The 13,732-nt window shown below is 43.0% G+C and overlaps 1 protein-coding gene across 12 annotated transcripts in view; it reads right to left on the bottom strand.

Moving 5' to 3' along the window:
* The window catches only part of SLC26A5 (solute carrier family 26 member 5), a 57,888-nt gene that overhangs the window by 23,348 nt on the left and 20,808 nt on the right, over nucleotides 1-13,732 (bottom strand). For 7 of the 12 annotated variants that reach the window (XM_048213049.2, XM_026504010.4, XM_057304390.1 and 4 more), the window contains exons 3-7: nucleotides 11,283-11,487; nucleotides 9,131-9,270; nucleotides 2,885-2,995; nucleotides 1,597-1,763; nucleotides 892-1,056 (exon numbers count right to left, since the gene is read on the bottom strand). In XM_048213049.2, the coding sequence (XP_048069006.1) occupies nucleotides 892-1,056; nucleotides 1,597-1,763; nucleotides 2,885-2,995; nucleotides 9,131-9,270; nucleotides 11,283-11,434 (735 nt within the window). In that variant the 5' untranslated portion in view covers nucleotides 11,435-11,487. Of the gene's footprint in view, nucleotides 1-887; nucleotides 1,057-1,596; nucleotides 1,764-2,884; nucleotides 2,996-9,130; nucleotides 9,271-11,282; nucleotides 11,488-13,732 lie in introns of all 12 variants that reach the window. The other 5 variants (XM_048213050.2, XM_026504026.4, XM_057304391.1 and 2 more) reach the window with 2 other exon arrangements.

Below are 13,732 nucleotides of genomic sequence, written 5' to 3'. Positions count from 1 at the left end.
TATTTATGCAATTAATGGTTTACTATCTGTCTTCCCACGGACGTGGGCTCCAAGAGGGCAAGGGCCGTATCTGCCCGCTCACTGCTGTGCCCACCACGGTGCATGGCACACAAACGCCGGCAAAGGCCATCGGTCCTTCGGCCCAAGGCTAGCTTTAGCAGCATCGCAGAGCTTCTGGTATGAAGTGTTCAGCTGTCATTTGACTTTAGTTATTTCATCATTTCCTCTTTATGCATGGGATATTAAGAAGCAGGCTTTTTGTTTTCCAAATGTATGGGTGTTTTAAAGCTACATTTAGTTATCGATTGCTAATTACACTGCACTGTGTGAGAAAACATTGAATTTTTAGAATTTGTGATCAGTTTCAACATGATTAGTTCTCAGCATTGTTCCCTATGTGCCTGCAAGTAATTTATATTTTCTCTGAGCTGGGTGCAAGCGTCCACATATATTTTATTCGATTCAATGGGTAATCGTGTTAGTTAAATCTTTTACAGACTTTTTTTTTTTTTTTTTTGCCTGCTGGAGTAAGCAGTTTTAGAGAGAGATGCATTCTCCCATGACGCCTTTAAATTATGTTAGCTCCCAAAGAGAACACAATTTGGTCTTAATAAAAAGCAGTCTCTTCCCGTAATTAGGGTGAAGGTGCGGTCACCAAATAAAGGCCTAATAAAAAAATTCCTTGTGAGGCATCACCTATTAATAAAATGGGACTTTAAGGTTTAACTCCCCGTGTAGGGTTCTCAGAAACGTCTTAGAATAATGAGATCTTATCCATTTTACTGTAATTCTTGGAAGAGTGAGCATTGAAGGTGACAGGGACACAGAAGAGAAGAGGGGGGAAGAAGAAGGGAAAACAAATACCAGGAAGTTGGGAAGTAGCTTACTTACGTACACCACCGAAAAGATCCCACTGTACCGCTTGGTTTTCACTCCAAACAGGTATTTCAACATGGAGGTGAAGACGTGCACAGCGGCCGCGGTGGTGAACCCCCGGACCAGGGGCTCGGTGAGATATATGGCCACAAATCCAAACCTACAGACACCTAGGCAAAACTATTTTTTTTAATGACAAAGAAACAAAGAAGTCACGTGATAGATCAGGAAGCGAAAACCAACCAGAAAACACACAAAAGTTCTTTCTGGACCACTTTCTAACAGGACAGTCTTGCCCCTGCAGCAGTTAAGTAGCTCACAGGTGAAACGCTGGTTGTACAGAAAATGGGAAGGTGTGGAGCGGCCTGGAGCCCCACGGGGCTCTGGGCACACTCGTACTTTCCCTGTTCCTCAGGACTGGGGCGGGTTCAGTCAATTGCCACCTCCTGCTCCTTCCAAGCAGTTAAGAGAGGCCTCTTCCTGATCGATCCTGCTTTAAACTTTTCTTGCCTTTGGAATCTCAACGGAAGCTTGCTAGCTCCTCGTAAATACCAGCTTAAGCCGGGCGTGCCGTGGGGCTGGTGCTCCTGAGCGCTTTGAACCCGGAGCTCCAGACCTTTGCTGGCTGGACCCTGGCAACCACGTACACCAGCCACGAAGGCTCGACAGATATTTATTCAATGAACAAATGAGAGCCATTTCTCCACCTGTGAATAGTACCTGGATGATTCCCGAGAGTAAGGTCACAGACATGGCGACTTTCACCCTCAAGGCATCTCTTGCTTCCGTACCATTGGTTGCATTTACTCCTCCTGGAATGACTATATCGTCTGGTACTAATCGAACGGCCACACCGCCAATCATCAGGCTGATCACAGCAAATGGACCTGACAGAATGAAGCATTAACTGAGGCAATCATTTTTGGTGTATCTCCCGGGGTTGTTGCCGAGGGAGACACGGGTGAGGGTCAATAAAGCATCACTGACATAAAACTGCACTGCTCTCCCTCGGCCTTCCGCCCCTGGGTTATGTGTAAGCTGTGTATGTACACATCGCATTCTCTACAAATGACCACAAGGATATCTTCCGCCCCATGGACTCTTCCAGAACCGGGACACCTGCCCATTAAGAAGTAGTCTAATTCCTCTCTCCTTCAATCTGGGTGGGCTTGTGACATGCTAGTCGCCAAAAGAATGCAGCAAAAGTGATACTGCGTGGCTTCTGAAGCCAGGTAACAGAAGGGGATGGCTTCCATATCTGCACTTGCTTGTGCTGGGCCCGAGGGCGAGCAACCTCCATTAGGACCCAGTGGAGAGAAGGATGGAGAGGGAGGGAGGGAGGGAGAGAGTAGCTGCTCCAGCTCCCCCTCTGACTCACAACTGCCTGACAGACCCTGAGAAGAGCGCTTCCCAAATCCTGACCCACAGCAAATCTGCAAGATAATCAAGTAAATATTTTAAGCTGCTACAGTTGGGGGGGTATTTTTTACCCAGCACCAGACACTGGAAACAGTGTGTGTGCGTGTGTGTGCGTGCACACGCGCACTGCTAGCAGCCTCGTGCAGCACCAACACTGTTATGAAGTCCATATAAATCTTATCCTAAATACACTGGGAAAAATCATGCATAATTCAAGGCCTCAAATAGGATGAAAACGCAATACATGCATAGTACTTAGGAACATGCAGTAACACGAATAAAAGAAAACGAAAAACCAGATCCAAGCAAACTGTATCATGAACTAAAGTACTTACTCCCCAGATTTCAACAACTGCTCTTCTTACAGGAGAAAATGGTCTTTTTCTCCCCGTTATGTCAAGATTATAAGAAAACTATTCATTCTGGAAATCTGCGGAGAGTCTCTTTTTACAAAGCACCTAGTGCGTATGCAGTAACCAAAGTTTCTATGAAGTGGATGTTGTGAGAACAAACACGCAATTTCTCTGGCACACTGCAAAGCTGGAAACCCACACGGAACGGCACTAACATAGCAACTCTAAGCTTTTACCGATGGATATGTGTCTGGAGGTTCCCAAAAAACAATACATGATAACAGGGTAAAATGAAGAGTACAGGCCAAACACCGGAGGCACAGCAGCTAGCATCGCAAAGGCTAACCCTGTGGGATTGAAACCAGACAGATATGGAGAGATCATTAGAAGGCAGAGGGTCCCGTGTACTTCTCTCTCGGCGCTTTAGGAGGAAGCGGTGAAAGGCACGGTATTTTAAGCAGATGGGTCTTAACCTGCCCACCCTGGCACCCCAATCCTACACCCAGGCTGAGACCGGTTTCCCCGTCATCTCCTCTTTGCCAAGGGGTGGGTTTTTTTCTGCTTTATTCTTTCCCAACCTAAAGAAGGGCAGAAAGTCTTAGTTGACTGGTGTAGCTATAATCCGTGTTGATGGCCAAATGTTGGCTGTTTCTCTAAGGGGTGTTTCTGTGGGTTCGTTGCGGATTCCTTTTCAATAAGGAACTCGCAGTTTCCAGTTCTTATACCTCTTCCAGGTTCTCTCTGCGGGCATATGCTCCTCCGTAGGCAGTCTTCTTGGGCAGGCACCTTTCAAATGAGCCAAGCCTTGTTACCTTCCAGAGCACCCACTTATCCAATGGGAAAGCACCTTTACCCCAAGAAACTTCGGAAGTGCAGGCCACGCCCACTGGAGGGCTTTCCATTCTGCCTACATGGGCAGTTTATACCCTTTTACCCGTAGATTCTTTTTCTTGCAAGAATTAGGCAGCAAACCCCCAAACTCCAGAGGACACATGTCTAGCGCTCTGAGTCGTTCTCCTGCAGTCACACCTACCTTGACTTTAGAGGAGGGGAAATGTATAGCGCTTTCACCTCTCTAGAAAATTCTCACTCCAGATTTATTATCATATCCCTGGTCCCCGAATATATCCTGTTGAAGTGATGCACTAAAGAGATGGTTTGGTGTCATTTACTCATAGTTTTGCAGAGATGGTCTGGCATCCTCTTGAGAATGTGGAGACTATAAACACCCCTTGTTCTCAGCTCAGGGGGCTCAACCAAATATCTGGGACAACTAGAAAATTCACTTAATGCATTGTTATGTTGTGAAGAAAAAAATTTTAGCCGAAGAAGAGGTGGGGAAGCATCCCTATTTCATATATAATAATATGGTTATCTCAATGTTGTCTTTTTTAAAAAAAACAAGTTTCTATTTTTTAATTTTTATTTCAAAGGAACACATGCCTATGGTTTAAAAAGCCTAACAGTACTAAAAGGCTCTGAAGAAAAGCAGGCTCTCTTCTGCCTTACCTCCAGGTTCTGCTCCCCAGGGGTGCTCACTTCCAACTTGTTCAGCTGTTTTTCTACCATTTATCTTGTTTCTCTAAATCGACAGTTCTCAACTGAGAGGATTTTGCTCCCCTCCCCCGCCCCCCAGGGGACATCCTGGCAATGTCAGCAGACATTTTTTTTATCATCTTGACGGAGGGTGGGGGCTGCTCCTGGCACCATTTGGGGCTGGGAAACCTTGCTCTAAATAACGTGTTGGCATGATTCTCAGTTTATCAGTTTCACATGTTAACTACTGACTTCCTAGTTTTTCAGCTTTCATATCATAATTATGTGACTTTTTTTTCCTTTCTAAGAAGGAATATCCCTGGTATTCTTTTTTTTTTTTTTTTAAAGATTTTATTTATTTATTTGACAGAGATAGAGACAGCCAGTGAGAGAGGGAACACAAGCAGGGGGAGTGGGAGAGGAAGAAGCAGGCTCATAGCGGAGGAGCCTGATGTGGGGCTCGATCCCATAACGCCAGGATCACGCCCTGAGCCGAAGGCAGACGCTCAACGACTATGCCACCCAGGCGCCCCTATACCTGGTATTCTGATATTTTATTATGGTGTGCCTCATTTTATTTTTTATTTCTTCTGCTGGGTACCTGGTGGTTTCTCGCAGTCTGAAGACTCATGTATTTCAAATCTGAAAATATTCTTTGATGGTATCTTCCCTTCTGTTTCACCTCTTCTTTCTGGAACTGCCAGTACATGTGTGACGAAACGCCAGGACTGATCCCCTGGTGTTCTTGTCTCGTCTCTCTTACTGCGCACATATTCATCTTTCTCTTCTACTTCCAGATTTCCTCTATCTTCCAACCCTTTGACAGAGTGTTTTATCCCAGCTATCATAATTCTAATTTCCATGATCTCTTTCTTGTTCTCTGAAGGCTCCTTTTAAAATTACATCCTGGGGCGCCTGGGTGGCTCAGCCGGTTAAGCGTCCGACTCTTGATTTCAGCTCAGGTCGTGATCTCAGGGTCGTGAGATGGAGCCACGTGTGCGGCTCTGTGCTCAGTGTGGTGTCTGCTTGAGATTCTCTTCTGCGTCTGTCCCTTCCCCTGCTCACGGTCTCTCTCGAAATAAATAAAATCTTTAAAATCACATCCTGTTCTTATCTCATGGATTCAGTATGTTTTCATAACCTGCTGAGAATACTACAGAGCAGATAGGTCTTATTTTGCCTTCTCCATTATTTATGTGCCCAGTGAGTTCCTTCTTTCTGTTTGGTTTGTTTTCTCCCTTGAAACTTCGTGTGCATTCGCCCCCTTTATTTACTGGTGAGCTTTACTGTATGGCAATTGGGGGACCAGCCAGCATCTTGTTTGGGAAACCCCCAGTTGTCACTATAGCTTTGTCTTCTCTGGAGATGGGTCATCTGCCTTGGGCTGCAAGTCTTCGCAGGCTCTTTGGAGCTGCTCAGGGCAAGGAAGAGCCTTTGTTAGTGCACAGGTCAGCGTGTAACCTCATTCCTCCTGACATCTTCCAGTGTTTTCACCTGCCATCCACTGCATGGGATCGGTGGGGACCTGGGTGGGCATGTGCTTGCTGTTTATTATACAGACTTTCAAACAATCCTCTTGCTTCTAGCCCTCTGCCTGACTCTCACCTTTGACAATCCTTGGAGCTGCCCATTTCCCAACGTTCTGCAAGGCAGACACCCAAAAACCAGCTTCCTCCACTCTGATAATTCGGTTGTCACTCATCTATCACTTGCCTTTTTTTTTCCCCTGCTCCACGGCATCTGCTCCCCCATTTTCTTTGTCCTTGCTAGTTTACACCATTTCCCTCTCCTTTACCATCATTTTAGAGGGATTTTAAATTTAGAGACAGAATCATGTATTCAATTAAATTCATGAATCCATTAATTGAATGCTTAACAAAGTCTTTTTACTAATAATTCACCAACCTCAAGAAATTAACTTACTATCTCTTGGATCTCTATCTTTGCTACATTTTGTTTTTCCTATTTATCTCTCTCCGTTGACTAGTAATGGGCAGAAAAATACCTTTTCCATACAAATTTGATTGTAGGATGACTTACATCTCTTAGTGTTCAACCTACTGGATCATTCTTCTTCTTTTCTGTAATACCACAGGCTTCTGGTTCTCCTTTCCCCTTTCCAGATGCTTCTTTTTCAGTCTCTTCTGCTGGTTCCTCCTTCTTTATTTGGTCTTTAATGTTGGACAAAGCTTGATCCTGGCTCTCTTCTCTTTCACTCGCATTCTTTTCTTGGGTGGCCTTGTCGTGGCTTAAATGTCCCCTGTATGTCAAGGATCCCCAAATTGACATCTCTAGCTCACAGCTCTCTTTTTAGCCCGTTATATTTTAAATATAAATATGCAATATCTATTTGTCTATCTCACAAGCATTTCAAATTTAACATATTCAAACTTACCTCTCAAATCCATTCCTCCTGCAGTCTTTATTACGTCTGCATTTGGCACCTCCAACTCTCAGAGGTTAGAACCAGAAATCTGAGAGTCATTCTTGACCTCCTTCTTCCTCAATGTCCCCACATCCAACTCATTGGCCCAGAAACCTTAAAGTAATTCTTGACATGCCTTGCTTCCCCATTCTCCCCTCAATTAATCCAACAGCCAATCTGGCTGATTTCACCATAAAATATAGCATGTATCTTTATAACTCTTCTAATTTTTTTTTAAAAAGATTTTATTTATTTATTCGACAGAGATAGAGACAGCCAGCGAGAGAGGGAACACAAGCAGGGGGAGTGGGAGAGGAAGAAGCAGGCTCATAGCAGAGGAGCCTGATGTGGGGCTCGATCCCATAACATCGGGATCACGCCCTGAGCCGAAGGCAGACGCTTAACCGCTGTGCCACCCAGGCGCCCCAACTCTTTTAATTTTTATCACCACCACCCTAGTTCAAGATGGAAGAATGCTAACAGGTCAAAAATAAATCTGTGGAATGGCATTTTAACCTAATTTGGCACAACCCTGAGGTCTTTTCTGAAGTATTATCTTATACGGGTTCACTGCAATCACTTCCTGTAGCTTTATCTGTCCCACTTGACTGTTTGTTTCACTTATTTCCCATTTCAGATGCTGAGTCGCTGTGTGCTCCCCTCCCTGCCCCCACCTCTGCCTTTGAACCTGTCCCCTTCTCTGCCCTTGGGGTGTTGGTGCCAAAATGGATGTGAAAAACTATCCTAAACCTGGTGTAAGGCTTTTGTTTAAAAGATTTGGTATATTAGTCACTTGGAAAATTAAAAATGCAGCGAATTGATCATTAGGGGAAGTGATTTTTTTTTTTTTGACAAATTGATCATTTGGTAATTAATTTTTGGGAAACTGGAGAAGGAAACAGATTCTTGGCCAACTGACCTAGAGGTTGTTCAAGCCATTATCACCTTTTGCCGACACTGAGTCATTGTCACCTCTAATTGGTCTCCCCACTTTCATTCTGGTACCCCTCCCACCAAGCAAATCAATCCCCCCCCCCAACAGCAGTCCTAGAAACCTCTTAGAAAGAAAGAAACTCCAAGTGAAAGCATGACGATAGCTTTCAGTGCCCTCAGAGTGGAATCCAAAGAGTGGCCAACAAAGCTGTGCAGACCTGCTACCGCCCACCTCGCTGGCCGCCGGCCCCTCACTCCCTACACCCCTAGCAAGCTGCTTTTCTATGAATTCTTCAAACCAAGTCTTCAAATACTCAATTCTTTCCCTGCTAAGTGTCTTCACACATGCTATTCCTTCTGCCTCAAATGCACTTCCTCTCATTCCTTACCTGCCCCCTATTCATCCCTCAGGGCGCAACTCAAATCTCTCTTAAAGAAGTTTCTATGACTTACCTAGTTAAGTTAGGTTCCCCTATTACTACCTTCTGGTACCCTGTATTTTCCTTCACTGTGTTTAACATCATTTGTAGTTAAAATTTATATGTGCTTTCTGCCTGTTTGGATAGTTAGTTCCATAAGGACAAGGAGGGCTGGAGAGATGCTTGATAAGAATGTATAAATAGATGAATAAATTAATGAGCATTTTCTTAAATTCTTATATCACAGATAAAATCACAGAAATGTAGAGGAACTCAGCAATCCTGGTCCCTTGTAATTAGAATATGGACTTAAAAGTCAAGATCCTTAATAATGACAACTCCAACAACACATTCACTGAGTGACTGATTAACTTAGCAAGAAGTAAGGCCAACAATAGCTAAATTGTGGAAGGAGCCGAGATGCCCTTCAACAGATGACCGGATTAAGAAGATGTGGTCTATATATACAATGGAATATTACTCAGCCATCAGAAAGAACGATTACCCAACATTTGCAGCAACATGGACGAGACTGGAAGAGATTACGCTAAGTGAAATAAGTCAAGCAGAGAAAGACAATTATCATATGGTTTCACTCATTTATGGAACATAAGAAATAGCAGGGAGATCGGTAGAAGAAAGGGAAGAATGAAGGGGGGCGGTAAACAGAAGGGGGAATGAACTACAAGAGACTGTGGACTCTGGGAAACAAACTGAGGGCTTCAAAGGGGAGTGGGGAGGGGATTGGGATAGGCCAGTGATGGGTATTAAGGAGGGCACATATTGCATGGAGCACTGGGTGTTATACGTGAACGATGAATCATGGAACACTACATCAAAAACTAAGGATGTACTGTATGGTGACTAACATAATATAATAAAAAAATTTAAAAAAAAAAAGAAGAAGAAGTAAGGCCAGGCCCAGGCAGTTCCTAGAAATATACTGATCTTCAAACTAGTATCATCATAGTCTACTACTACTGTTTCTGGGCTTTTTAAGGGTAAATGTTTCTGAAGAATTCCTTTAGACTGCTAAAGTTGAGCAGAATGATATGATAAAAACTATGAATTTGCAATCATGATGAAAGTAAACAGAAAAAAAGGTCAACAATTGCTTGAAGCGATGGTGGCAAGGGAAACAACACAAAGAAATAAATATACCTACTAACCTTGAGGAAGCTGGAGCACCCCTGTGCTTATGCCTGAGACCAAGTCACCCAACACATACTCTTTGAACTTGTATGCCGGTAACCACTTCGTTATGGGCAGGAACATATAAATGATATTTCGTATCTTCTTGGGAGTACATCTGGGAGGACAAAAAACAAAACAAACCCAGAAATAAAATGAGGAACACATCTACAGAAGCCACACCAAGGCATTTTCCCTTCCCCATATCCTGGAGCAATAAGGAAAAATTCACACTCTGTGCTAAGAATGACCTTTCCACTTTGCAGAGAACAGAAACAAGAAGAGCTGCTTGTAAACCCCCCCCTTTTTTTTTAAATGGAAACATCTGAATTGGCTCCATAATAATGCCCTATGACTTACCATGAAAAATAAGAAAATTTTAGCTTGAAAATAATTGCGATACCCCAGAAGCTATTATTTTAGTAGATGAAATTCTTTTTTTTTTTTTTTTTTTTTAAAGATTTTATTTATTTATTCGACAGAGATAGAGACAGCCAGCGAGAGAGGGAACACAAGCAGGGGGAGTGGGAGAGGAAGAAGCAGGCTCATAGCGGAAGAGCCCGATGTGGGGCTCGATCCCATAGCTCCAGGATCACGCCCTGAGCTGAAGGCAGACACTTAACCGCTGTGCCACCCAGGCGCCCCAGTAGATGAAATTCTAATGTACTTTCTAGGTTGGTGTAAAAACAAAGCAGGGGAATTATTTACTGATTGAGTAAATTTTTGAATGTGGAACCACTGACGGGCAGGCCCATTTAGTTTCCCCTGTCCTTATAAAATGAAGGAAATTTATATAAGTACTATGAGCTTTATGGGTATGTATTCAACACTTCAGGGTCTTTGATCAGTGAACTCAAAACACCACTTGTCACTGGCCTGTAGTAGTGGATTCTGTGTCTGGTTGTCTTGATCAGGTGGAACAACGTGCTAATAAAACCCAGGCCTTGTATTTAATCCCTATAGAGTTCAATTAATTTTGATACATAGACTATTCTGGGCCCTGGCCAGTCCTTTTGCCAGTCTATGCCAATCATCAGAGACATCACTGAATAAGAGCACAGACAGATGGGTTCCATCACCACTAGGACAGCCCCAAGCCCTCTGGGTGACAAGGAAGCAATTTATTCCATTCAAAAGACAATGCATTCTTGCAGCACACATGGGACTTTGTACCATGTCTTTAGGAGCCAGAAGTATCTGATCGCCAGGTGAAGGAAGATACTAGAAGCAGATTTGGGGCAACTATAGCAAGAGCTATGAATTTGAGGGAAACAAACGGGATTAGATGCCAGGCTCCTTGTTTAGGAAATTAAGATATCAGTACTAGCTACATTTGTGTAGTGATTGCCGTGTGCCTTGCACTTCGCATGTATTAACAGATTTTAACCCCCAGGAACTCTTTGATGTAAGTATTATTATTATCCCCATTTTACAGAGCAGGAAATGCAAGCACATAGCTGGTAGGTGGTTGGGACCAGGATTAAAACTCAGTCTGACTACAGTGAATACATTTTAAAACTCTTCTGATGATCATTCCTAGAGCGGAGGGTCCCTGTGAAGCTACGTGAACACAGAGCACGGACGTGTGGTCCCAAGGGTGCAGAAGGCAGCAATCAAACCTAATCTCGGGAGCTCTCAAGAGACACACACGTCAGGCACACACGTATTACCATTCCCAGGCCTGCAACATGGCTGTGTTAGTGTCTCCAAAGTGAGGAGTCCTAGGACACTGAGCGTCCTTGACAGCCTGCATTGGGTCTTAAATTCAGGATATTGCCAAATGGGGTAGAAGCCGGGGTGGAAAAAAAGACGGAGTGGTTGGAACATTCCTGAGAGATGAAGGAAGAGGTGGATATTTCAAAGGTGGTGGAGTATGAGAAAAAAGGGTGCTTAAACTGTTAAAGGGGTGCGAGTATAATCAGAATTTAATAAATAGGGTGAAATACATGATGAAGCTGGGGTTCAATCAAATACCTATCCCTGAGTGAACTGTGTGGACAGTTCTGCAAACCCTAAGTGCTCACCATTTGTTTTTTTTCCCCACCGCGCCAGATTTTCTTGATACATTTGACCTTGCTTCTGTCATCACTGAATGACGGGATAAAGGAAACGGGTTAAAACACAACATACGTGAATGCCTGTTTCAGCTTATCCCCGATGGAATCCGAAATCTTGTCCTTCTTGTGCAGTCTTTCCTGGAGGACTGGGTGACTGAAGATAGGCCTTTCCACATAGTACCTCTGGCTTGCTGCGAGGATTTCATTTTCTTCTGCATGATCCATAGTCCTCTGAGATTATGCGTCAACAGCAGGAGACAAGCATTTCCTGAGAGTCACTAAAGGAGAAAATGAAGAGCCTATTTCAGATGCCAAAATCTGACAGATGACTGTTCCTAAGCATCTCTTCCCTGCAGGACTGTGAGCTCGCTGGAGGACTTCTTCATCTTCGGACATCCCAGAGCACCTACCTCAGTATCTAGCGACCATTGATAAATCAAATGAAGTTAGAATCAATAAAAGAAAAAACCCATATGTGACTTATTTCCTCCCAGGGCAATAAGTGGTAATGTGTATGCTTTTAACAGAAACTCATATTAAATTCAGTGGCTAAATTCTGCAGTCAGCTGGCTTTCAGTGCATATGAGGAGAAGAGTGACTCAGGCCGACACGGATCATTTACATGTCAAGGAACCAGGAAAAGGGGCAAGATCAGTCCTTAGATTGACCCCAAGGTTCTTGAAGGTATATTATCCTCCTCTCCAATTCTGTACTCACATTTGATTACTCCTTAAATTATTCCACGGTTCAGAACTGAGGTTTATACACCTCCATGAGGGAAATTCCTGGTGACTAGTGAAAGGGCGTAAGTTGAAAATATCAGTGCAGTATTATAATACGGTTTTAAAGATGATGATGTTGTCATGTTTGAGACAATCAGGATGGTAGATTTATATATATATAATATACATATATTATATATATACATATATATATATATATATATATGCTACACATAGTGAATGTTAACATGAGTAAAAGAAATGATTAAGGAATAAAAACCCAATATATTTGTGCACATGAAAATGTGTACAAGGATGTTCACTATGGCAAAATCGGGAAAAAAAAAACCTTAAATGTCTACCTGTATACAACAAAAAGTAAATTTTGGTAGAGTGATATATTGTATGTTATAAGTAGTTTTAAAAAGTGAACTAAATCTGGGGCGCCTGGGTGGCTCAGTCGTTAAGCGTCTGCCTTCAGCTCAGGGAGTGATCCTGGTGTTATGGGATCGAGCCCCACATCAGGCTCCTCCGCTGGGAGCCTGCTTCTTCCTCTCCCACTCCCCCTGCTTGTGTTCCCTCTCTCGCTGGCTGTCTCTCTCTCTGTCAAATAAATAAATAAAATCTAAAAAAAAAAAAAAAAGAAACTTAAAAAAAAAGTGAACTAAATCTACTTGTGTTATCATCAATAAATCTCAAAAACTTAACTTTCAATAAAAATGCAAGGCTCAGATACTTCAAGGATACAATAATTTAAACAAAGTTTAAAAATGTATAAAGCAATACTATACGTTTATGGACACATATATGTAGTAAATGTATAAAACCAGGAATGATAACGAGAAACACTAGGATCAGGGTGGTGTTTCCTTCAGAGAGAAGGGGAATCAGACTCAGAGGAGATAATGCTTTAACTTACTGTATCTACAATGTTTTAGTTTGTAAAAACAATTGGTGCAAATAGAGGAAAACATTTAGATTTGATGAAGCCTTGCAGTAAGTGAATGGGTGTTTGTTACATGATTCTTTGTAATTGTCTGTATATTTGAACTATATACCTTATAATAAAAATTAAGTGCACAACAACTAAATCCAGTGTTCCCACCTGTAGGAAGTTAACAGCAGAGGAGATGGGAGTTAGCATGAGCTAACAGTTGGGTATCTATGTGTGACCACAGGAGTGCGGGGGATTACTGACGTTGCTCAATACCATTCCTGCGGGATGAGAAGTTAGTTTTTCACCAAACTGAAATTACATTCACACTGAACTCAGGCTCGGGTGGTCAACCACAAAACATCACGCAAAAATAAGTGCCTATGTCCGAGGAGGTTAACAATTCCAGAGTCTAGAATAAAAAGGAAGCCTAACAGCAAACGCAGGCAAGTACCAACAAGGAGGATATGAGCAGGTTAGTCTGGAGAAAGAGGATCTTGCAGCAGAATCTGACAAATAGAGATCATATGTCTTTTGTTTAAGCTAGCAAGGACGGTTGGCCATGTCTCGGCTAACTTTTTAAGACCACTCTAGGAACTCATCATAATACCCCAGAATGACTGGGCTGATGTATGTGAGTAAAGTCTGACAAAGGGCAAGGCAACCACTCTGCCTCCCCACTGAACTCCTCCAGAACATCACATGACAGTGTTGTAGAACCATCTGTAATTCAGGCAACGTACCACTCGTGCTGCTTTCAGCCGTGGTGCCCATGCCTACAGTTCCGTTCACTCTGATGAGAAATGCTATTTCCCCCCTCACTCTCCTTCCATTCTCCCTACACCCTGATCATTGTATCTTTCAAAA

This window comes from Ursus arctos, unplaced genomic scaffold (genome assembly GCF_023065955.2).
Source record: "Ursus arctos isolate Adak ecotype North America unplaced genomic scaffold, UrsArc2.0 scaffold_3, whole genome shotgun sequence".
Lineage (NCBI taxonomy): Eukaryota > Metazoa > Chordata > Mammalia > Carnivora > Ursidae > Ursus > Ursus arctos.
The sequence above is the reverse complement of the archived record's forward strand: the minus strand, read 5'-3'. Positions and strand labels throughout refer to the sequence as shown.